This window comes from Castor canadensis, chromosome 5 (genome assembly GCF_047511655.1).
Source record: "Castor canadensis chromosome 5, mCasCan1.hap1v2, whole genome shotgun sequence".
In the NCBI taxonomy this organism is placed as follows: Eukaryota; Metazoa; Chordata; class Mammalia; order Rodentia; family Castoridae; genus Castor; species Castor canadensis.
The window spans coordinates 61966909-61993501 of NC_133390.1; the positions used below are offsets into that span (position 1 = coordinate 61966909).

The window sequence follows — 26593 nt, forward strand, 5'->3', positions numbered from 1 at the left end:
AAGAGTAACTTTTATGTGCCAGGAGCTGGCACCAATGACTGAAACATAAAGTCTACCCTTCACGAAATTAAAAGGTTTGTAAGGGGATTCAACAAGCAAAACATTTTTGCTCTGTTCATATTCAGGTATGGAACTCTTTCAAAAGCATTTCACCTCACTTGAATCATTAAAAAAGTGTATATTACCATTTTTACTTACATTTAGAAGATGACCTCCCGTCACTCTTTGATTTATCTGATTTCCCCCCATCAGTATCCTGATCATCTGGTTCCTTCATGTTTTCTACAAATAAAAAATTGAGATATGAAATAGAACTTAACAGATTTTTTCCCCTTAACAGATTCCACGAGCATGAAACACCAAGTGTGTTGGTAATTCCATGTTTGTAGTATCCAAGATAAGTCACCAGCAGGAAGTTATCGCCACCATCAAAGACCTCTGCAAACAAACAAACAAACAAACAAACAAATTATACTCATAGATTCCATTTCTCCAGGCAAACTCACCATTCTGGTTCTCTCTGGTCTTTCAGAGATCCACAGTGAAACACACTGCCAAGTGCATCTTTCCCCCAAATGCTCGCCCACTAAAATTAATCCTCTTCCATCTGTCAGTAGGTTCATGCCTCCCTCTCGCTCTTCCCATTATCAAATTTCCCCAGTATAGGAATCAATTTCAACTTAAATATTTTTGTTGAGCACACTTAGTATGTATCAAGTTCTATGTCAGATACTAAATTACCAGACTGAAGAAGAAAAATAGTTGCTACCCTTTTAGAGCTTATTTGAAATATAGGTATTAAATAAGCGTAAAATATAGCAAATGCTACCTGAAATGAAAATGAAAGAATGAGGTGCTGTGGGCATGGATAAGCTAAGTTTTAAGCTATATTTGAGGCATAGGGAGGAGGCATTTGAGACACAGATGATGACTTGGTCAGACATAGAATGGGGAAAATCATGTTAGACACAGAGGACATCCTACAAGGGTAGAATGCAGACTACTGTCTAGACTAGAAGAATGAAATGAATATGAAGAAGAGGCAGGTAGATAACAAAATTGTCTCTAATCTTCCATAAGAAGTTTAGGTCTTATTTCTATAACAATTGAAGAGTTTTAAAGTAGGAGCAACACTGTAGTTTTTCTCCGTCTTCCGCCTCTATCACAGCTCTTCATGTACTGTACTTGAAAACACTTATTAAATATCCCTTCTAAGTCTTCACTTCTCCTCACTAAACATCCCAGGTTTCCTGCACATTCTTCTATGGAATAATTGGCAGGTAAAATCAAATAATTGTTCTATTTGGATCAGATTTGTGGTTAGATTCAGGTTTGAATCTCAGTATTGCCACATAGCATGTTAAACTTTACACCAACTCCTCAACTATAATGGGAATGAAGTAAAAACTACAGAGAAGGTTAACATGAGGATTACTTGAACCAGCACTTTATTAGACTTTTTGGTCTCTGAAGATAGACTAGTGCCAAAGCAGACAAAGTACATTCTACACAAGTAGTGATCAGTATGACTAACTCTCCTCAGCTGGGCATTTGGGGGACTTTTCTGCTTTCTTGCAGTGACATTGTAATGATGCCTTCTCTTGATTTGGGGGATGGGAGTACCACGTCCAAATGTTTTTTCTGTAAACTATTATCAAGAATATATTCCCTAACATGTTATTCATGCTCAAGGTAATATTTTATCTTTTAAGAAAGTGCATGTCACCCATGTTTATTGCAGCACTATTCACAATAGCCAAGTCATGGAAACAGCCAAGATGCCCCGCTACTGATGAATGGATTAAGAAAATATGTTATTTATACACTGGAATTTCACTCAGCCATGAAAAAGAATGAAATCTTATCATTTGCAAGTAAATGGATGGAACTGGAGAACATCATTCTGAGCGAGGTTAGCCAAGCCCAGAAGACTAAAAATTGTATGTTCTCCCTCATATGCGGTCTTTAGATCTAGGACAAATGCAGCAATGTTAAAGGACTTAGGTCACATGCTAAGGGGAGAACACACATGGGAGGTATGGGGATAGGTAAGAGACCCAAAACATGATAGTATTTGATGTCCCCACTGCAGAGTAAATAATACAGAAACCTTAACATGACAGAGGTCAACACGAGAAGGGGATCAGGAACTAGTGAAAAGGTCAGTTAGAGATGAATCAACTTGGGATGTAACACATTTGTACATGGAAGCAATGTTAGCAATCTCTCTGTATAGCTATCCTTATCTCAACTAGCAAAAATGCTTTGTCCTTATTATTGCTTATACTTTCTCTTCAACAAAATTAGAGATAAGAGAACAGATTCTGCCTGGAAGTGAGGGGGAGTGGAGGGGGAGTGGAAGGGGGTGGGGGGGTAGGGAGGAGAAATGGCCCAAACAATGTATGCACATATGAGTAAACAAATAAAAAAGAAAGTTTCAGCCAATAGGAGTGCAGGCCAACCTCACCAAGCATCATATCAACTCCTGAAATTGCCCTATTTGGGGAATGGGGGTAGGTGGGCAGGGGGAGGCCTAGATTTACTAACTTCATTATATTATTTCCAACAGTGTTTATGTCTTTCAGTTTATGTCTTATTAAATATTCATTATTTTTGAACTCCCCCCCCAAAAAAAAAGAAAGTGCATGTGATATTGGGGATTTTTTTCTTTCCTTTTTTTGTTTCCTTTTTTTAGTCCTTCCTTCTTTCCATCTGATTGCAGAATATGTTCCCCCTGGGATTTTGGGGTGAAGATAGGAATTAAATGATAGAAAAAAATTTAAGTCATAACATCTTTGAAAATCCAAATTCTACCATTCGGTATATTTTCTATACCTTCTAATTTTGGACACACAGATTTTCTATGTTTATAGCAAGTAACTGATAAAAGAAAAAAGAATTGTGCAAAGCAATACCAGTTTTTGAAGCACTTGTTTACAAATTATCATATACTGTGGATAAAATTATAGTTACAAGTATACCTAAATAGTGTTTGTTCCCTTGCTTTCAAGGTTCTGTATAATTTAAGTACATTCAATTCAGTTTGTATATTTATATACAAACTGTATTATGCTTGGGAACAAGATGAGCAACATACAACTCCTGAGTTTCATTTACACTTTAAGAAGAAGAAATTGACAATTCTCTTTCAATACAATCTCAGAATAAACTAAGTAAATGATTCAGATCCACCTGAGATCAAGCAGAATTAGGATGGTATGATAGTAATGACTGAAGTGGTGGCTATAGCGATCTTTGTAATTATTTTATTCCATTTTTGATTAACAAGTATTAATCATACATATTAAATAGGATTCAATGTAATATTCCCACACACACATACAACATGTGCTGATCAAATCCAACCTCCCTTTATCTATCACCTATGCTCATAAGGACCCTCCCCATCTTCATCTCAAAACTGTTCTAAGTGTCTGGAGGCCACCTTGTTCTTTGGTTCATAGCATGCTTGAAAGCTAAGAATTGGGCTAACCAAGTACTCCTCAGTGATTCGAATCTCATAATTTCTATCCTGCTTCCCACCAATCAAAAACTTCAGAAGATCACTTCTACATTTTAGCCTTCCTTTTTTTCTAAATGCATTAATTTTTAATGTACTATAATTCAATATCAACTGGCTATAGATTCTAATAAAAATAGACCTAATGAACTTATTTACAAGTTACTTAATAAGGTAGGTAAAAACAATTACGGTAGCTGAATCCCTCTGTAAGCAAAGGAGTTAACAACACAAGATAATTTGGTATCAACACCAAAGTGCCACACTTTATTCTGTGCTGCTATACTGGCTAATATTACCATGAAATGAACTTTAATATCATAAATCTAGTCAATGCCAGGTTGTGTAGAGTATAGAAGAAAATACTTGAATCCATGGAATTTGCTCAGTGATCTGAACTAGCAATAATGGACAATAAATACTGGGATCTAATCTTAGCTTTTCTGGGTAATTAGGGTGACTGAAGGATCTATAAAAAGAAGTAGTGCAGATCAGATGCAAGAGGCTCTTGGACTCCCGGAGATTAACAGTAAAACTGGTGAAATGGAACAAAGTCTTGTTTGGTTTTTGGTTTTGTTTTTTAGATAAAAGGATTGTGAAGTTGTATTGTAACCTGATGAGGCTTTGTTGCCAAAAATACTTGAGTTCCCAGACCAGGCTAGCCAAAGAATGAGTTCCTTAATCTCTCAGTCCTATGGTATGTAAAGTGGGGATTATACTGATGTTTTATATCTATAGTTCTCAACTTTGACTACATTTTAGAATCACTTTGAAAACTTTAAATAGTATTCCATCAACAGGGTTTTACTCACCAGGCAATTCTTTGTGCAGCCCAGGATAAGAATTAATGTTAAGAACCATGGATTTATATGAAACACCTAGTACTAACATGCTAATTGATTTTACTATTACTACTAGATATTTTCTTGATATAAGTGGGAATCAATAAATATAATAATAATAATAATGGAACGCAAGTGTAAAAGGAGGACTGTCTGGGGGAATCAGCGGAGGGCAGAGCAGGAAAAGAGAAGGTACTGGGTGGTAAAGAACAAAGTATGTTCTTCATACGTATATGTGTATGAAGATAGCATAATGAAATCCATCAAATACTGAAGTACTGTTTGGAAGGGAGGAGACTAAGGGAACATAATAGAGGGGGTGAATTTGTTCAAAGTATACTCTACACATCAATGGAATTTTCACATTGAAACCCCCTTGTACTATTTATTAATTCATGATAGTAAAATGTTTTAAAAATAATTAACTATAAACAAATGAAAATTATAAAAAAAATTTCTGTGAAGATAAAAGTAAATAAATAAGTCATAAGCTGGGCATGGTGGCATGTGCCTAAAGTCCAGATATTGAGGAGACTGGTGCAGGAGGATCGCTTGAGTCCAGGAGTTTGAGACCAGCCTGGGCATTTTAGTGAGACTCCATTGCTGACTAACTACATGAACACACACACACACACACACACATACACACACACACACAACCACACACACACACACAACCACACACACACACAACCACACACACACACACACACAACCGCAGAATCTTCACAGCTGAAATTTTTTCTAGTCTAGCCTCCCATCCAGTAAAGGCCACACATTCATAACATCTAGTACCAGCATCATTTGAAAAGCAGTCTATGGTATTGGCCAGGCTAGAAATCTTGGCTAGAGAGTCAGTCTGACTGGGTTTAAATCTTAGTTGTAAGGTACTAAACAAGCTTTTACCCTGTGTCTCAATATTCTCATCTTTAAAATGCATTATCTATTCGTCATTTGCAGGTAAATGGATGGAACTGGAGGACATCACCTTAAGTGAAGTTAGTCAGGTTCAGAAAGCCAAAGGCCACATGTCTTCTCTCACATGCAGCATATAGACCCAGTAAAAATACAAGCAATATTGTGAAAAACAGTTCACACTGAGGGGAGGTCACTAATAGGAGAGGGAGGGTAAAAGAAGGAAGTTAAGAAGTAGAATATGGTAGATATACTTTCTATACAATAACGAATATAGAATTTTTAAACCTGTTGAAATCACTGTAAGAAGGGGACTAAGTCAGAAAGGAGAAAAATAGAGAGAATGAACCAATTTGAGTTGTAACACATATGTACATGACAAATGAAATTCCCTGCATAGCTATCTTTTCTTAATTGTTGTGCTGGGGATACATTATGACATTTACAAAAGTTCTTACAACATATCATAGTTGAATTCAATCCCTCTATCATTCTCCTGTACCTCCCTCCCCCCATTCCTGCAATAGTTTCAACAGGTCTCATTTTTCCATTTACATATACGTGTACACAATATTTGCACCATATTCACCCTCCTACACCATCTCCCCACATCCTCCCCCTCAACCCTCCAGGCAGGACTTGTTCTGTCTCCTATCTAGCTATCTTAAATAAATAAAAATGTCTTTTTTCAAAAACGGAGAATGGGAAGGTAAAACAGGTCCTGTCTGGGGGTTGGCACCAGTTAAGAAGGGAAGCATTAAGAAGAGGGGTATAGTAGGGTGAATGTGGTGGAAATACTATGTTCTCGTGCACAAAAATGGAAAAAAGATACCTGTGGAAAGGAATGGGAGTAAGGGGGGGGGGATAAAGGAGAATGATGGAGGGGATGAATTCAATTATGATATATTGTAAGAAATTTTAAAGGAGAATGATGGAGGGGATGAATTCAATTATGATATATTGTAAGAAATTTTATACTCCAAGCAAATCAAATCAAATGCACTATCTATTTCATAAACTCGGTCTGAAAGCAATTCAATGTGTTTAGCAAGTCAATACAGGAAATCTTTAAGAATGGTACAAGGCACATAGGCACTTGATATGTAAAGTTGTTGAGAGGATGACATATTAATATATTCTTAAATAATTGAAGATGAAGGAATATTTTAAGAGACGGTCAATCAGCTTCAGTTTGAATATTGCAGGTAAGAGGGTGAACATATTTTGTTAGTGATCTAGTTCTTAGTGCACTTTAAATTAAGCTGAAATGTATCTCCCTACAGCTTGGATCCATTTGGCCCTTGTTCTTTCTTCTAGAAACACACAGAACAAGTTTTTCTATGCTACAGACATTCAGATAATTGTAGGTGGTTCTCATTTCTCCACAGATTATCTCCTTTCTCAGCAAAAGCAGCCCAATTCTTTCAATTTTTCCTTAACGACATATTCTTTTTTCACCATCATAATAACTCAATAAATTATTTCCCAATGCATTACATATCCTTCCCAATTTTGTATCTTCCTTATGAAATCTGGATACTTTCCAAAAGAGAAGAACTATCACTTCACCTGTTAGGGACATTCATGGTATGCCTTTTCTTTTTGGTGGGACTGGGCTCTGAACTCAGGGCTTTGCACTTGCAAAGCAACTATTCTCCCATTGGAATTATACCTCCAATCCATTTTGCTCTGATTATTTTGAAGATGGGGTCTCAAACTATTTGTCCCACCTAGCCCTGAACCACTATCTTTCTGATCTCAACCTTTCAAGTAGCTAGGATTACAGGCATGAGCCTCTGGCACCTGGCTCTTTGTATCCCTTTAAGGGAGTCTAAAATTATATCTTGAAGGTGAGGGGCAGACAGGATTCTATATATTGACTCATCAAAATCAGTTGATATATATAGACAGACCTATATATTGACTCATCAAAATCAGTTTGTAACCAGCTAAAATGACTAAACATTATTTGTGTGTTTTAAACCATGTCCTATCTTATACAGCTCTACAAGCTAGGTTTGGAAGTCTACTTGAAGAACTATCTTCAACGTCCTTTCATTAGATAGAGGCTTATTGATTCTGCCTATGGGTAATTCTTTTACCCAACTCATTAGACCATCCAGTTTTGAGTCAACCCTAAGAAAGAGTAAAAAGCAAATAGCATTAATGATACAGAGGAATATGTTGCTAACAGGTTCGCTAGAAACCCAGAGTGTTCCACAAGGTGACATTACTCTGATCCATTCACCAGAGTCTAGGGTCTGAGCCTCACCACCACAAGTTCAAACATACAATCTCAGCAGCATGACAGACTGATCATGATCATGTTAACCTCATAGCTATTAATACATAAACAGACCCAATTTTGATTTTTCATAGTGAAGTACAATTGTAGAAAGAATAACAGCTTGTATTCTTAATGTTCACATCTTAAACTCAGTTCTATGAAATTCTGCACACTATCTCATATATTTCTTAAAACATTATGAAGCAGGTGCTACTATCATAATTTTACAAATGAGATAGCAGAACAGTAACTCTTGCAGTCTGTTACCAAGCACCCAGTTATTAAGTCTTTTGAATTCATCCCCTCCCTTATAGTCCCCCCATCATCACTGAGTCGGTCCTCATTGTCTTACTACCTCAACTTCATACCTTATCTCTCCCTTTTCCAATCCATTTTCTACACTGCCTCTTGTATTTCTGAAGCATTCCTCTTGTTTAAAACCTTTAGCTATTCTTTGTTACCATAACTCAAATAAAACTTAGTTCTTATGCAATTACTTGGCATGACATAATTTAGGTCATCATTAAGAGTGTAGGTTATTGTAATTAATCTTACTTCACTCTCTCTGTCCCTGGTCCCTCTTTAGCCTCCTTTTCTCAACAGTTGTAGTCAGTAGGCAGCCTGGACAACTCATGATTAAACACTACTTGTATGCTACCATCTTTGCCTATTCATTTGACAAATATTTTGCACCCACTACTTACTGTGCATGTGCTGAGCACTGGGCTTGCATTATCTAGCTTATAACAAGAAACCCATGAGGCAAGTATTACCATCTTCCTTTGTAGAGATGAGGAAACCTGATTGCTAAGTGTCACAGCTGAGTGTGAGAACAGGTGGTTTTGCTGGAACCCAGAGCCCAGGCGCTTTCCCACCACTCACTGCTTCCAGCTTAGCCCGATCCAACTCCTGCTGCCTCGCTGTCTTCGCTCCACCAGACTGCCTGCTCCTTGTAGACAGGAACTTGGCCACAGAATATCTAGCCTACAGCGGTCGCCTCAAATGTTGAACTACCGCAGGGAGGACACAGGGACTAGTTCAGCCCAAGAGAAGCCCAAGTGGGGCCCATTGCTCTCTGGGTCGCTAATAGATCTAAGGGGGAAGCCCTAGGAAGAGGCTGCCAGAGCCCAACCTTACCGCCGCTGCTTATTTCTATCCCAGCACCTGCGGGAGGACTCCGTTTACAGCAGTTACCACAGCAACGCCTCTCAGGGCGGAGCTGGGGAGCTGAGGTGCATGCGCGGCTGCGTAACCCGCTGTTTGCTCTGGTCGTGAACTTCAGCTCTCCAGTAGACACGGCCGCCCTTGCCCGGGGAAACAAAACAGAAACGCCCAGGCTTCTAGGATGAGCTTGTTAGACCCAAAGGATGTTGTGCTGCCAAGCAAGCTGTGAATAAATACTTTCGAAGATACTTGCCCCACAGTAGCAGTTAGGTGTTTAAAAACTGCTCCCCAAGTTGAGAAAATGGCTTTTGAGGTTTACAGGAATGTAAAGGGAAAAAAGAGCTCTCATAGTTGGAAAACATTAAGGAAAATGCGTATTAAAAGAATGCATGCTTAAATCATGCAGGAGACCTGGTATTTTGATAAGGAACACTAAAATGGTTTATATAGCTCAGATAGGGAGAGAATTTATTAAATACCAAGTTTCAAAACGCACAACACAGAAGAATCTGCAATAATGCAAACGAATATAGATGATTTCACATAAACAAAACAGCAGCGCTAGAAGAAAATAATTTTATTTTTGTCAGGATGAAGAGGCCGAGTCAGAGTTGCACAAGGTACTTTCTAGGAGTGATTTACAACTGCAGAGGGAGGGAAGGTGGGGTCTGACGAAGTTCCCTGTTATTTTCCATGCTTTGCTCTTCCCCGTTCCCCCTCACTCCAGGTAAAAATTCCTATCATGGACCCCAGGGGCAGAGACCATTAAAACAGCAAGGTGAGGCCCTTAGCTCAGCTACTCAGACATATGCAGGAGGCTGGCAGGTCCAGGCCAGCCCCTGCAAAAAACGCAGGACTCTACCTGAAAAACAACTAAAGCAGGGCTCAAGTGGTAGACAGAGCACCCCCTAGCAAGCACGGGCCCTGAGTTCAGGTACCACTATCACCAAAAAAAGGACAAGCTGAAAATAGAAACCAACATTTGAGAATCAGACCTATTTCAGAATCTGAAAGACCTATTCTGAATGAATCTACTTAAGAGTCTGGGCTGGGAAAATAGATAGCAATTTTTAGTATTTAATATTTAATTCTATTTTAAGCACTATATATGCCATTAAATCAATGTTGCTGCATTTAGATGTGAGTTCTATGATCATTGTTTATTTAATGTATGTTACCATAACTGATATTTTCACATTTAAAAACAAGTAAGAATTTCATAAAATATATGACCTACTTAAGCAAATTAAATAAACATTCCAACATCAATTATCGCTTGTTTTATTTATTTGTTTTTTTGAGGTTGGGTCGCTCTGTGCAGCCCAAGCTGCGCTTGAACTCTCAATCCTCCTGCCTCCGTCTCCAGTGCTGGGATTATAGCTGAGTATCACCACATCCAGTCTCACGCCTACACTTTAAAGCTGTACGTTCTACTAGGAAAAGGTGGAAAAAGTGATAGACAGTAGCAACTTCCCACTAGGAAAACCCCAAATGTTAAATTTTGAAAGCCAGATTCTAATCACAGAGACATTTTATTGTAATTTATATGCAAACAACTTAATTCTTCAGGGAAAAGAACATATGAACATTTAAAATTCACTAAACAATAAGAAAGACTGAATAAATACCATAAAGGTAAAAATGAATTGGTAAAACAAACCTTAAACTACTTAAGCTATTAAATATAAAAACTTTAATTTCCCTACAATCAAAATTTTATTCACAGGGAATTATAGGTTAGTTAGTTGTTGAAACCTATTTGAAAAGGTAAAAATTTAAGAAATTTTTTTTCTATTCCATTAATATTAATTAACAGGATCTTTGTGGTTTTATCTGCAGAATGTAAAGAAGGAGCAGGAAAGGGGGAGTGGATGGTCAGGAATGAATTGTTGAAAAAAACACTCCATAAAATGAAACTTCAATTTCACTTATGACATGTGAGTAGAAAGAGCAAACCAGCCTTCTTCATTTTGTTTCTCAATCTGTTGAACAAAGATGCAGAAAGTATTTAGCAGGTAATCAGAAACATGAGACCACTGAAGACTTAGAGATCTTTTAGACCAAATATATACAACAAAGAAATCCTGTGTCTTTGACTGGTACTAGAAATTAAATTACTATCTAACTTTAAGCTTTTCAAGAGTGTAAAAAATAGCAAAGACCAAATCTTCTAGTCCTAGGCAATAGGGGTAGCTAAGCCTATCAATGAATTTGGGCTGTATATACCCACTTTTTGTTCTAGTTACTGAAGTTAGCAATAAGAACAACAAAGATTCCCCTTTTATTAGAGAATTGTTGGCTCAAATCTGCAAAAATGATTTTTATAATTTTAAAGACAGCCTCACAATTGTCTTTGACAAAACACTGTATTATCAACACAGAAGAATAAAAGCACCTTAAGTAAAAACTTTGAATACACTGTGAAGTGCTTAGATTCTATACAGTCCTATTGCATGCAGCACATGTATGAAGACTATGTAAGAAATTTATTTATCCTTTGTTCTATATACTGTCTAACCAGAGACATATTGGATATGGCACAACAGGATAAAGTACCTGGACCAAGCAGGGTTCTGGCTATCTCAGACACACCGAGGACAGGGGGAACCAATATCTCAGTATACCTGCAACTATTCAAGGCCACAGTATTTGAGAAGCTCCGCCTGAAACCAGTATCCCCAATCTTTAAGGACTATTGAAATCCTATTCAATTTTACCTTAATTCTTAGTCACCCTAGAAAATAAAATATACTGGGTTTTTTTTCTTTTAATAAAGGTAAATTAGAGATTTCTTTCCTTTTGAGAATTTTGCATCGTCTTTGGGAAACAGGAATAATAACTAAAAATGTACATCTCTAAACCAGTCAGCTTTCACTCTTACCCTTTTGACTTCTACACATATTTCATGACTTCTTGTTATAATGTACCTTTGTTCTTGTATTAACAGGTGTGAATCGCCCACTTCCTGAGGTGGCATTTAATGGAGAACAAGAATTACTAGTAGCCCCTGAAGACCTATTTATGAGAAATAAAAAGATAATGAGAAAGTTATTAACAACCATCAAAAATTATGTGAACAATCTCACTACTGGCACAAGTTTAAAAAGAATTAGTTGATTTAGGTCCAAATACGTAAATTATTTGTAATAATTTCACCACCCTATAACTTAAAACTAACAGAATTATTTTTTACCACATATTTGGGTTTACAGAAAGACTGAGGGGAAAGTACAGAGAATTTCCATGTGGTCCCTCACCCCCACCACTAACACTCATACAGTTCCCCTATTGTTATTGTTACAACTGATGATTCAATATTGGAACATTATTGTTAACTAAAGTACACAGTACATCAGGGTTTGCTCTTTGTGTAATACATTCTGTGGACTGTGACAAATGGATAATGACGCGTATTTGCCACTACAAAATCATACAGGTAAATGTTTGACATTCAAGAGGAAAAACGGTTGTGCAATAGTGGGGAAGAGTACTGGGAACTGAAGCAGCACAGTACAACAGAGAGGATGTGCAGTAGAGACAGAACAGCCAGTGTGTTCTTAGTGTCACTGCTTACCAGCCATGTCACTCATCCAGGCAAATCAGCTGAACCTTTCTGAGCTTCAGTTTCACTTATTATAAAGGAGGAAAACACTACTGAAAAATTTACCCACCCTTGTGATACATTACCTCCTAATTTTGTAACCCATAAGTACTCTACATTCTTGTAGAGTGCTGGCCCATTCTTGTTTTCAGTAGCCAAATCATTTTCTACTTAGTTAAAGCTTATTCCCTACTCCTCATCTATTCTCTTCTCCAATTACTTTATTCTCTCTACATAAATGAGTCTGACTGACCTTGTCATTCACGCACTTCCCTTTCTTACAAAGAAAATAAAATACATACCACAGTCTCAATTTTTAAAGTAACTATTCACACTGTAACCCTACCTTCTTGTATTTATCCCACTGACAGGAGAGACATTACTGCATTTTGAGCTGTCTGGAGCTTCTGCTCCTGGAATAGATATGTCAATGTTTCTCTTTCCTCCATCTAAAATATAAAAATAACTATTAGTTTTTTTATTTCTAATAAAATAAAAATTAAAAATGTGCTCAATTTCAATCTTATTGGAAACTGAACATAAATGTGGATATTCTTTCCACATTTTTATCACTATGGCCCACAGATACACTTGAAAGGTTTTTTTAAAAATGAACTGTGAGACAAGAAACTTTAGTTCTTAGTGTCAATTCAATAGTATGCCAGTTCATAGAAAGCCAGAATCTTCAGACAGACAAGTGATATGTCATAAGTGAAGTAAAAAACAGAAGTTAAGAGTTAGCCCTAAAGAATTTGAAATTTTTGTCAAAAACAGCATACCTAAAATGTTTCCAAACAAGAGATAAAAAGGAACAGGAAAATTTCTGAAATCATTCAGTAAAACTTTCTATCTTTTTTTTAAAGCAAGGAATTATTTTAGTGTAACAGGATAAAGCATAGACAAGGGGTGAGGAGAGAAAAACAGAGAGAAACAGTTCCTGTTCCCCACACAGGAAATGGGAACAAAGTCTCCACTTTCAATCTATTACAATTACTACTGCTATTGAAGACATTATTACAGGAGAGGAAAGCTGGCTAAAGAACTTACATGGCTAAAAGGAAGTATAACTATGTACATTTTCAATAGTTCAGATGTAGCAAATCCATCAAACAAGATTTACTAATTATTTACAAGTGAAAGACTTTTTATCCACCCCAGGCAGTTTCACAGAGGCTCCTGTGAATCACTGCTTAAAACCAGTGATATCCTGTTTTTAAGGGATAAAGAATTTATAAAATGTATAAAAGATTTATAAATTTATAAAAGATTAAATTTAAAAAAGATTCCTCAGTCACCCTAGAAAACAAAAGAGGTCTTTTTCATGGCATCTGGTTTATTCTTGTTTTTATAATTAATGCCCATGGAGCTTCCTATGAAATAAATAATTTTACTTACAAAAAGAGTATCTTAGAGATACTCTGGAACCACTGGAATTGAAAAAAAACACAGATGCAAATTCACAACTTGCTGGAACTTCACATAAATCATGCTTACTTTCTTGTCAAATAGGTGTAACATAAACCCTGTCTACCCTCAGGATAAGTTGCATTCTAGATAACAGAAATACGAGCATTTTTTTTAACATTTCAGAATTATTGAGACAGAGATGTCATATTTAATCACAAACTTATTCTCAAAAGTGACTTGCTTTGTTTCTTCACTGCACTAGCTGATGTTATCTCATAAATTGTTGGTCACCTGCTCCCCAAATTTAATGAGGAGCATGCAAGACCATACACAGCAGGCACATGGGAGAGTTTATACATTTTTGGGCAATTTATTCATTCTAATCAGAATTTGCCTCCAGGCTTCCGAGAACAGAAGACAAAGCTGTCAAATGAGAAAGCCTAAAAAATCAGAGGAAAGATCCACATCATTTACCAATTATTTATAAGAATCTGCTTTCTGGGTCTGTAACTTAAATAATTTCTAACTGAGGTGACAACTTTTACTGGGAGATACCTTAAAAGGGAACCTATTTCAACTGGCACAGGACAAACACCAAAGCTTGGACACCTCAGAGAATACACTGATACAGAGCTTTTTCTATTCCTGACAATTTGAAGTGTCTCTCATATTGGATCCAAACCAGTCTCTATGCTTTTCATGTAGCTACATCCCTTAAAGGTAGAAATTCAATTTCAGGCTAAAATCCAACCTGAGATCTACTTCATTTCATTAGAGTCTCTTTGAATGGGAATACTACGACAACAAAGTTTTCAGTTACCATTCTATTATTTAAAATCTTCTCTAGCTTTTCATATTTCTAAATATAAGTAGAGAATAGAAAAATAAATGAGTGAAAATGTTTTTAATGGTTTTAACAGAAAAATAACTTGTATTCCGATGCTTGTAAAATTCTAAGTTATAATTTTGATTCTATAATTGTATCTTACAATTAGGTGCAGCATATGTCTTAAGTGAATCTCATCTAGATGTAGGGTAACTTAGGAACTCAGACACGAAAGATTAGCTAGATGCATCATGGGCTAGAACAAATCAGAAACCAGCTTTCTATCCTATTTCTGTCTCTTATTCTGTGACTCAAGCCTGTTTCTTTCTGGTGTAAAACTGGAAGTGCTGGAATAAACGATCTGAAATTTCTTTGGCTCAACATTAACTTGCAAAATTGAGAAAGTGAAAACAATCATATTTCCAGTTTATAAATCATGAATTTGTTACCAACCAGTCCATGCTCTGAAAGGCGACTGAACAGGTGACACAGGTGAAGAGGAGAGATTCAAACCAACGAGTTTTTGCTGCTCTATCAATTGTAGTAGTTTTCCGCGAGCCTCTATACTCTGTCGATTCAATTCTGCAATCCGTTCCTCCATGCTACTTGGTGCTACAGATTGTGCTACTGGAGAACTCTTTGGAGGAAAAAGGACATAAAGTCATTGTTGAAGAAAAGCCTCACACAAGTTTGACTTTTCTGCTAAGAGGCAGCAAGATAGTATTCATAGCATTTGCTATACACACATGTGAATAGTGAGCAAACATTTATTTACAAATCACTTAAATGAAGAATTAGGGCTAAAATAGAAGGATACTAATGTGTTCTTTGCCACAGAAGCACACAGTCTGGGACAAAGCTTTCCTATCTGCTAGTGTTTGCCTTACATGAGCTGCAAAAAACATCATGAGTAAAGAAAAGTCACTTAGTGAGGTAAATGCCATGCACCTATTGATGACAGACTACAAACGAGGATCTTCTATATCTAAAGCAGATGTTTCTATAATTATAGTCCTCAAACATGCACCATGAGTTATTTACCAAAGATTCTAAGAACTTGTCACTCCTTCTGACCATGTATCAGCCTCTCCAGGCCACTTGTAGCCTAAAATATCTGATTCAGGAATAGTTGTGATTGAAAGAAATATAAGACCATTTAAAAAAAAACAAAAAGGTATCCCAGGAATATAACATAAGTATATTGGGAATTATCTGGAAATTCCCAAGAGAAATGTACTTATGTCATTCCTAATAATTTCATTTAGTTAAAACAATCACTAGTAGAAATAGAAATCACTAATTTTTAGCTTATGCCTATTAGTATAAAAAAGATAAGCGAAACATTTAATATTTAATATTAATGAATTAAATATCATTTTGTATTTCCAATTAAAACAGAAGAGGGTAGTGAAGACCCCAATGTTAAGATTATTCTTTCTGGACTAACATATGTTCTAATCAGAAAAGCATGCAAAGCTCAACATTTAACTGTATTGCCTTTTTAAAACCAAAATTTAAGCCAGGCGCTGGTCGTTCATGCCTGTAATCCTAGCTACTCAAGAGGCAGAGATCAGGAGGATCCTGGTCCAAAGCCAGACCCAGGTAAATAGTTCATAAGACTCTATTTAAAGGGCTGTTGGATGACTCAAGCAGTAAGAGTACTTGCTTAGCAAGCATAAGGCCCTGAGTTCAAAACCCCAGTTTCAAATAATCTTCAAATCTAAACTTGAGGCAGTTGGTATTTACACCTGCACTACTGGACTAATGGCCGCTCCCTATGCCCAGTACTCCTGTCTGGCTGCTCCGCTGCCAGTCCCTACTGACTACTACTTTCTCTGACCCAGTACCAAGTACCACATTTCACTTACTCGCCATAAGCCAGTGATGACAGAGGTGGTAGCCCAACTTTCCGCACCAAAGCCCTCAATCCATTATTTTTAAAGCTCTTGTATACACTTCCACCTCAGAAGCCCCTAACCATTGATGCAGCAGTCCAGCTCCTCCTTTCTACTACTAAAACACTGTTTTATCCCCTATCACAATCCCTGCAGGATCTAACCTGGCTCAGGAAGGAGTGAAAGAAGTATCTCTCACCACTGGGACCTTCACGAAGAGGTGGGCTAATAAACACTCCCAGTTGGAACTTAGACTATCTTTTTTCCCCAAAAACAATGAAATGAAGGTTTATCAGATTAGCCCACAAAGATGCTTATTATGGTTTGAATATAAAATGTCCCCCATGGGGATTAATGGATTAATCCATTAATAGATTGATTAATAGATTGATAATAAGATGAACATTAGGAGATGGGGCCTAGTTGAAGGAAGTAGGTCACTGGGATGTGTGTCCTGGAAAGAAATATCTTGTCTCCCACACACTCTCTCTCCCTTGCTTATCATCAGGAGGCAGCAGCCTCTGCCTCATGCTCATGTTGCCACAATTTTCTGCCTTGCCTTGAGCCCAAAGCAATGGATTCAGCCCACCATGGACTAAAACCGAGAGCCAAAATAAATCTTTCCTTCATTTAAGTTTTTCTCTCAGGTTATTTGTCACAACAATATAAGTTCTGAGTAACAAAATACCCATTTTTAAATTCCTAGTCAGCCCTTAAGGGTCACTTACAGCAGTCATGTCACTGGCACTTTCCTGTTTGTTCATCTCCCGCAGTCCATCTCCTTGTTCTCCACCTGACCCTGAAATATTATTTAGATGTGCCTTGATGGCTGAATTCTGTAGTGTCAACTCAGCAATTCGTGCCATTATGTCCTTTCTTTGTATCAGTGCCTCATTTGTTCTGAGCTGTTGCCCATCTCCCAGTACTGGGGGCTCTTGTGAGAATGCAGAACTTCTCAACTGCTGCGTGGTTGGAAGGGAACTGGAGCGGGGCTGCAAGAGGTTAACAAATGGCATCTGAGCTTTGTTTTCCAATTCTTCTCCCATGTGAGAGACTCTCCACCTCTGAGTGAACAGACGACTCTCTTCACTTGAATTCTGAATGTCTGCATCAATGGGTAAGGTCTTCTTTTCCCAATGTGGTTCTTTCTCAATTATTTCTACTGTTGGAGGAATTTGTGGAGCAGGACGAGTTTGAACTGTCCTCCTCAATACTATAGACAAGAATTTTAAAAAGATAAACATATTACTTCCAATAAATTGGTGCTATCATCATTTCATTTGCCTGTTTGGCTTCTGAACACCTAAATTATTTTCAGCAAGGCATATACAAGCAAGCCACACTAATAATCAAGTACAGAGACTTTTACATTTCTCAAAGTATTCCTCAACATTCTTGTGGAAGCATCTGTCAAGTTAACTTTAGTTTATATGACTCACATATGAACTCATATCTGGCAATCCCAAAGGGTGAGGAGAAAAGTGAAAGTATGTAATTTAAACCAAGAATGGCCAGGAAAGGCCTCTCTAAGGAAAGAAAATTTTAAAGTGTAGCAGAAAGTAGACCAAAGGACATCATGGCACAGAGAACAACATACGTGAAACCTTAAAATATGAAACAGCAAAGAAAGGAGGCTAGTCTAACTATATCATAGCAACAAGAAAAGAAATGGAAAAATATTTTACTATCATCAATGAAAACTTAACAGTACTTAAGAAGAATCATTAGAATAGCCTATTAACAGGAAAACATTTAAACAATTAGTTTAAGGAACAAAACTCTAAACCAGAACTGAAATCATTTTTCCTTAACCTAGTCAGAATTACTATCACTCTCCAGCCCTCTAAAGAGGAAATACTGAATTACAGACTTGGGAGAGCTGGAAGAGACCTTAAAGATAAAGAAAAATCCTCATAAGCTAGAGGAAATTGAGGTCCCATGCCTCACAGCTAGTCAATGATGGGTGGGCCAAGCCATGAACACTTCTGACTCAGCCTGGCACTGTCTCCACACCACACTGATCTGACAATGCTAAATTTGCATTAAAGATACCAAAACAATTTTTTATTTTGTAGTACTGGTGATTGAACTCAAGGCCTCATGCTTGCCAGTCACTCTCTACCATTTGACTTTATTTTTTTATTAGCATATAGTAGTTGTACATGGAGGACAATGTATAAATGTACACACGTGATACTTACATGTGTGCTAACAATATATATTAGTTAGATTTACCTCTCCATTGTTCTCCCTCATCTCTCCCTTCTTAGAACAATTTCAACAGGTTTCACTTTTCTGTTTTCATATAAAAATACAAAATATATCCACCATATTCACTCTCAGGCACTCTTACCTTATGTCCTCCCACTGATACCTATCCCCAAAAAAGACCTGATAACTCTACACTTGAGCAATATCCCCAAGTCCTTTTTTGCTTTTAGTTTTTCAGACAGTATCCCACAATAACTTTGCCCCAGCTGGCCTTGGACTGCAATCCTCCTACCTCCACCTCCCAAGCAACTGGGCCTACAGGTATGTACCATCACCATTCCCAGCTTGTTTATGAGTGGCATCTCACTAACTTTTACCCAGGCCCTGAATTCAAATCCCAGTAAAATAGATAATAAATAAATTCAGGAAAATCAGGACTGAATAATATTTTTTAAAACTTTGGAACAAAGTCTAATAGTAGCAGTTCACAGGTTTTTGGGTTTTTTTTTTCTTGACTAAAGAACTCTTTGAAAATGAAATGAAAGTATTGCTCCAGAAGAATGCGCATGTGAAAAAATAACTGCTGAAGCCCACCCATGAACCCCAAGTTAAGAACAACTGAGCTAAGAACTGACAAAAAAGTTCAATATTTTTATTCAAACCTACATGTGGACTGCAAAAGTAAGTCCAAAGTGATTTTTAATTGCCCAACTATTTCCATAATAAAACTCCCTCTACTAACTGAGCTAAAAACTTTTGATGAGAAAGAGGTCAATATGATGATCATATGTGACTTACAAAATCCTGAAGTTACAGTTCTCATCTTTCCTTGGTCAAGCTATCCTTAATCTCTGGAGTATAATCTCCTCTTGTTTATTGTTCCTTCAAATGCTCCTGGACCATAGGAATTCCCCTTATTCTATATCTGAATGCTAGATCCTTTGATGGTGTCTAATACGTACAGGGTGTAATGGAGCAGATACATCATGGAATTAATTCAATGCCATGCTTTACTTTAGGTATAAGACATATAAATAAGCCATTATAATGGTTTGGATATGATGTATACCCCAAAAAAGGCTAATGAGTTGAAGCCTTGGTCCCCAAGTGGTGGCACTACTGAGAGGTGATTGTATCATGAGGGCTCTGACTTCATCAATGGATTGATCCATTGACATGTTCATAGTATGGTGGCATTATTGGGAGGTGGTGGAAACGTTGAAGGTGGGGCCTAGTTGGAAGAAGTAGATCACTGGGGTTGTGCCTTTGTCCCCAGACCTTTCCTCTGTTTCCTAGCTGCTATGAGGTGAGCGGCTTTCACCATGATGCTTTGCCTCACCAAGGCCCAGAAACAATGGAGCCAGCCAACTATGGACTGAAACCTGCGAAACTTTGAGAAAAAAAATAAGAATTTTCTTCTGTAAGTTGTTTTCATGAGGTATTTTGTCATAGCAGTGTGAAACTAACAAAGAAAACCACCCTGAAAATTCCTTCCTTGTGGATATTAGGCAATGTCTTTTTCAGTTCTGTTTTTCAGGTAATAGTGAACACAACGCATTATATAAATGAAACATATAAACAATATAACCACATAAGCACAGAAGGATCCTGCTTACCATCCTGCAAAGGAGAGAATTCTGAGTTGCTCTTCTGCCGGGGTGGCGTTAACAACACAGCTGGCTCATAAACATGTGCTGGAAAATTGCCCACCAGACTCACATTGTCTGGAGGGTCAGGGGCTTGAGTCAGTTTAACAGGCAACTCTTCCTGTGGGAAATCAACCACTTCTTCCCCTCTGTACATCAATGGCACGGAGACATTAGCACTCGTAACAGGAACTTCTGAAGATGTTAAGGTATTAGTATGTAAAGAACAAAAAGGAACTATGGACACATTTCAGGTACTGATTTTTAAATGCATTTGAATGAAAATCCACATGGCCCCAGAGCCTTAACATTCTAGGCTGTATCCATCTTTGCAAGTAACTCACAGGCAGGTTCCCATGGAGTCAGTGCTGGGAAAAAGTTATTATATTTGAGAAAAGCACTGAGGACCACAAAGCTATAAAGAGAAAGCCACTTAGAGACTCCTAAAAAATCCTACCAGTGATCTGGAATTCTTCATTATTTGCTCTCTTTTCAATAGTCACGACAAATAATAAAATGGCAAAAATAGGCCATATTAACATACTGATATCCAAACACCAGGCTCATAACAAACCAAGGTAATTTAACGAGTCATGCAGTAATCACAGTATTATCACATCCATATTATTTTAAAACAGTTACAAGAGCTGAGACACAGGAAGATGCTAACCTGGTTTCACTTACATAAATCTTTCTGACTTTTTCCACAGGTAGTAACAGGAATTAACAACAACCTTACAATATGCTAACTCCCATCCTTTTTCATCCTTGGGTGAGAAACTCAGATGACATTAAAGCACTGACATATCCCTTGACTGAGATATTAATAGCTAAACTCAACAGAACACAAAGCTGCAGCATGTACCTTGAGAAGTTAAAACTTTAGTCTGCCATTTTTTCAGTGTGTCTTAAGAGAATAACCCTAAATACATAGAAGATTTTATACACACACTGTTCTATTCGGCCTATAGCACATGAAGGCACATATATTGAAGAATGGACTTCAAAAACCTCACCATGGCTAAACAAAAATTATGAATTTCTAAAACCTGAGTTTTTTTCTTTTTCTTTCTTTCTAATGCCATCTCTTCTCTTCCTGAATCTCAGGTGGCATGATTAAAGTGTTTGTACTAGTCTTAGGGTTTCTTTGGGTTTTTTGGCAGTAGTGGGGTTTGAACTCAGGGTTTCACACTTGTGAGGCAGGTGCTCTACCACTTGAGCCACAACTCCAGCCTTTTTGCCCAGGCTGACCTGACTGCAATCCTCCTGTTTTATGCTTCCCACCATCACTGGGATGACAGGTGCATCTCACCATACCCAGCTTTTTTTCTGTTGAGATGGGGGTCTTGCAAACTTTTTTGCCCGGGCTGTCCTGGAACCTAGGATTACTGATGTGAGCTATGAGGATTCTTTTATGAGAATCAAAAAGTACTTGGCACAGAGAAAGCACTCAATAACTACCAAGTGGAAAAGTAGTAGCATTTGTATTAGTGATATTACAGTATACAAACAAACAGCCAATAGCTCCATGTAAGTTTAGGTGGTTTAGGGTTTGGTTTGTTTGTTGCTACTCTAAAGCCATTAAGTAATTTAATGACAATCTGGGATAACAAAGACTACACCTACCTGAATTATCCACAGTTATTCTATTTGTAGCTCCCCTTTCTGATGCCTGACTTTCTTGTCTGGAGTTATTTATCACAGGACAGTTCTTAATGGCCTGTGCGAGTGATATAAGCTGCTCATCTGTTGTGACCATGTACTGCTGAAGTCTTGCCTAAAGAAGAAAAGAAAGAACACTGTCAGTGTAACAAACACCACCATCACCTAGAAAGCAAGTAGTACCAATGATATGTGTGTGTATCATTTAAAATACTACAAAAGTTTGAGATTTGCATTCAAATTCTAAAACAATGCTATTCATAATTATAAAAATTCTAAAAGTCCCATAATAGAGAAATGGTTAAGCAAATGATTAGCTACTAATTAGTAAATATCACGCTATAAAAATAAAAATTAACATTTTTATAGGGCTTTCAATTTACAAGGTAACCTCTTCATATAGGTTGGTTACCTTTACTGACCCTCAAACACTACCCCAAGAGATAGAAACATCAGGTAGAAGAAATGCACTAGAACATTCCGCAGACATTAAACTAATAACACGAACACTATAATGTAAAAGAAATAATATTTAGGCAAAAAGAAAAGCACAGCATCCTATATGTAATATGATTACAATTTTGTATTTTATACATTGTGAGATAACTATAGTTTACATTTCTCTGAAAAAATTCTCATTTGTCTATGTGCATATGTACATTTAAGTTTTAATACTGTATACAGTTTTCTTTTATTTAAATGATTATTTACAAAACACCACACCCATTGATTTATATTCATACAGCTAAATGTGTTTGGAATTTCATCCTTACATTTAAAATTTAAATAGACTGCCCAGAAGTTTAGGTGAATTTGTTTAGTTCTTAATCTTTTCCACTGCAGATGTAAGCAGATCATCTGAAAGCAACAGGTTTGACAAAAACCATATAAAGCAGGTCTTTCTTAACTATTTGATGTTACACAATAGTTCTTAGAAGCAGAGAAGATGACAGGTTGAAGAAAAGAATGGAGAGTTGTATAAATTGCTAAGACCTTGTATCAAAGACAAAGCAAGAAAAGCCAACAATGACTGCTAATGATAAACTGCTACCCTTAGGTATAAACCATGTATACAGCATACACATTTCACATCTGCTTTGAGACATGAAGACATCTAATAAAAATCACAAAGGGCTAAACATTAGAAATAGTATTAACTATACAGTACTGCTTGATGGAAACACTTCTTTATCACCAGCCCAATTTTTTCCCCAAATTTTGCCCTCAATATCCAGTGGCCCCTCTCAACATCTCCATCTAGGACTTTTTAGACATCTCAACCTTAAGATACACAAAACCAAACCTCTCCTGAAGCCTTCCCCACATCAGAAATTACAACTTCATCCTTTTAATTGTTAAGTCCACAACTTTGAAATCACCCTTGATTCTTTTTCTCCCACATCCTCTCCTTCACCCCATATCCAATGGGTTTGGTTGACCCTCAGAATATATGAAGAAATTGATAAATTTTCACACCCTCTCCCACTTCTACTTTAAGCCAAGTGTCACATCCCACCTAAGTGAGTCTAACAACTCCTACACATAACACCCTGCTTCAGTGTTTGGTCCTTATTCCCAAACTGTATACTAAGGCACACAGAGTACCAGAAGGAACTCACAAGGCACAAGATGACATTTTAAATTTAAGAGAAACAGTGAAGTCCAACATATCAGACAAGGTGCTCAATAAAGATTTGGTGTATGAAACTTTGTATCGACTCAGGAGAACTGAAAACATGTTCATACAAAAAAATCACATGAATGTTCACAGCAGTAATATTCATGATAGACAAAAAGTAAAAATAACCCAATATTCATCAACTGATGAGTGGATAAATAAAATGTGGCAGTTATATAAAGTGGAATATTATTGGGTCATATAAAGGAATGAAATACTGATACAACTTGGATGAACTTTAAAAACATATGAATAAAAGAAGACCACATATTGCATGATTCCATTTCTATGAAATGTCCAGATTAGGTAAATCCATCGAGAGAGAAAGCAGATTAGTGACTGCCAGAGACTAAGGAGTGGGAAAAATACAGTGACTCCTCACACATGGGTATAGGATTTTTGGGATAATAAAAATGTTCCACATCAAAATGAACTGGAACACAACTCTGCTTATACTAAAACTATGAAATTAGTTTTAAAATTTCATAGTTTTAAAATGTTGACTTCCTGGTACTTACACTATATTATCAGTATTTTTTAAAACCACATGTCTTACACCTAATGCTCACTGACACAAACACAATTTGTCTATTAACTCTTCTAGTCTCTTCTGGTTGATAAATAAAATAATAATTACCCATAAAAATGAAAAGATGAATAAACCATTCACTCAAGCAGCACAGAGTCTCAGTGATAAGGACACACAATAAGTGAAACATAATTTTGTAAACGCAATTATAGCAATATCCAAAGAGACATTGAAAGTATTTAAAGGAAGAACGTTTAATGCAGAAAGAAAGCAAGCTTTTTAGAAGAGCTATTGTCTAAGTCTTTGTTTTGAAAAAGAGCAGTTAGGGGCTGATGATGTTGCACAGAAGGAAAGTACTTGCCTAGCATTCGCAAGGTCCTGGGTTCAATCCCCATCTATAACACTCTCTCATACTTTGAATTGACTGGTATAGTATTGGTGTTATTTAAGCGAATATCCTGCCTCTCACACTACATAGCATATTTCTTAAAGGTGGCAGACTTACGCTGTATGCTATTTAAAGTCTAAGTTTCCACTTACCATAGTACTGTCAGTGCCATAAATGTTCAGTATACCCACCAATGACGTTGATGCTGATAAGTAAGCACATTAGCACAGAAATAAAGGCAATTCCATGGGACTCCTGTCCACGTGTAAAGGTATTTCACATAACTAAGAATGGAAAAGTTCAGGATAGCAACTGATACCTGGGTGGTGGTATTTTCTTCTCTAAGAAGAAGAATTTCCGCCGTCAGAGCATCAATAAGCTCTCGGTGGTCACCTAATACTTGTTCTAGCTGCTGTCTTGTCTCTACTTCTTTACGTAGTTGGAGCTCACTCTACAAAATAAATAAGTAAGTAAATAAATAAACAATCTTCTAGCAATAGCATCACAAAGTGAAAGCTAAAAGTTTCTTCTCAAAGCTGGGAGAGAAGATGATTACAAAGCACATACAACAGTAATGACAATTAAAATTTTTATTAGAAGGCTTATTATATTTAACCAAATAAAATGTGCTATGTGCTGCCTTATCTTTTTTCTTTTTTGGGGGTAGGGTAATGGGTGTGAACTCAGGGCTTCGTGCTTGCTAGCAGGCACTCTACTGTTTGAACCATACTTCCAGCCCTTTTAGCTCTGGTTATTTTGGAGATAAGGTTTCATTTTTTTTGCCCAGGCTGGCCTGGACTGCTATCCTATTTTATGTTCCCTCTGTTGCTGGGATAGCAGGCATGAACCTCTGCGCCCAACTTGTTGTGTTGAGATGGGGTCTCACAAACCATTTTTTGTCTGGGCTGGCCTGGGATCACAATCCTCCCAAACTCAGCCTCCCGAGTAGCAAAGATTGTATGGAGCTGGTGTTATAGTGGAGTAGCAAGGATTCCAGGGGTTAGCCACAGCACCTGCTTCTTTCCTTGTTTAAATAGGAAATAATGAACAAAAACATGCAGAATTGAATGACTGCATTTTTCATAAAAGGAAATGGGGAATATACATATCATTTGAATATTCATAGACCATCTCCAGACAGAGACTCTTGGTATCTAGTAAAAATGACAGGCCATGAGGAAGCAAACAGGTTGGATGGAAGTTAGGGATAAGAATTCGATTTTTTATTTTTTATCCTTCTGTAACTTTGACTTTCATGTTATATGATATATCACCATTTCAAAAATTAAGTTTGTTAAAATATAATTAAAAATAACTACAGAAACCTATATTGACTATATGGTTTAGCTTTGTAAAGTAAGTTATTACTTAAAGAGTACATATTTCTAAGTTTTTAATACTTTCCAAATACAAGAAATACACTTCTATCTTTCAGTAAAAGGCAAGTTAAGGCAGATACAGTGGTAGATGCCTGTAATCCCAGCTCCTTAGGAGGCAAAGATTGGAATGATCATGGTTCAAGGCCAGCCTGAACAAAAAGTCAGTGAGACTCCATCTCAACCAATAAGCTGGGCATAATATAGCACACCTATAATCCCACTTACATGGGAAGCACACACAGGGGGATCACGGTCTGAGGCTGGCCCAGGCAAAGATGTGAAAACTTATTCAAAAGATATCTAAAAGCAAAAATGGCTAGGGGGCATAGTTGAAGTGGCAGAGCACCTGCCTAGCGAGTATGAAGCCCTGAGTTCAAACTCCAATACTGCCAAAAAAAGGAAAACAGCTCTAGAGCAATCAAAATACCTGAATCAGAATACTGAATCTATTTGTAACAACATTTTCTTAAACTTTTTAATATATTTGTCTAGTACATTTAAGTACATAATAAATTTAAATGGATTTTATAAAAAGATGAAATGCATAGCTAACTAACTCTATGGCATTCTGAGGACCAATTATTACTTACAAAGAAACAACATACCCCCAGCACAACAATGATACAATAATAAAAATAAAAAA

At 37.0% G+C, this 26593-nt stretch overlaps 2 protein-coding genes across 8 annotated transcripts in view; both read right to left on the bottom strand.

Annotated features, from left to right (window-relative positions):
• Cfap44 (cilia and flagella associated protein 44) overlaps positions 1-9785 on the bottom strand; it is a 135278-nt gene extending 125493 nt beyond the window's left edge. For 2 of the 3 annotated variants that reach the window (XM_074073143.1, XM_074073145.1), the window contains exons 1-2: positions 8447-9785; positions 199-282 (exon numbers count right to left, since the gene is read on the bottom strand). In XM_074073143.1, coding sequence (XP_073929244.1) covers positions 199-277 — 79 coding nt within the window. In that variant the 5' untranslated portion in view covers positions 278-282; positions 8447-9785. The remainder of the gene's footprint in view (positions 1-198; positions 283-8446) is intronic. The other variant, XM_074073144.1, reaches the window with a different exon arrangement.
• A 208-nt stretch (positions 9786-9993) lies between these two features.
• The window catches only part of Spice1 (spindle and centriole associated protein 1), a 49490-nt gene continuing 32890 nt past the window's right edge, over positions 9994-26593 (bottom strand). For all 5 annotated transcript variants that reach the window (XM_074073154.1, XM_020178207.2, XM_020178205.2 and 2 more), the window contains 8 exons: positions 24891-25022; positions 21941-22091; positions 20285-20509; positions 17186-17670; positions 15016-15199; positions 12676-12778; positions 11656-11743; positions 9994-10710 (listed from right to left, as the gene is read on the bottom strand). In XM_074073154.1, the coding sequence (XP_073929255.1) occupies positions 10657-10710; positions 11656-11743; positions 12676-12778; positions 15016-15199; positions 17186-17670; positions 20285-20509; positions 21941-22091; positions 24891-25022 (1422 nt within the window). In that variant the 3' untranslated portion in view covers positions 9994-10656. The remainder of the gene's footprint in view (positions 10711-11655; positions 11744-12675; positions 12779-15015; positions 15200-17185; positions 17671-20284; positions 20510-21940; positions 22092-24890; positions 25023-26593) is intronic.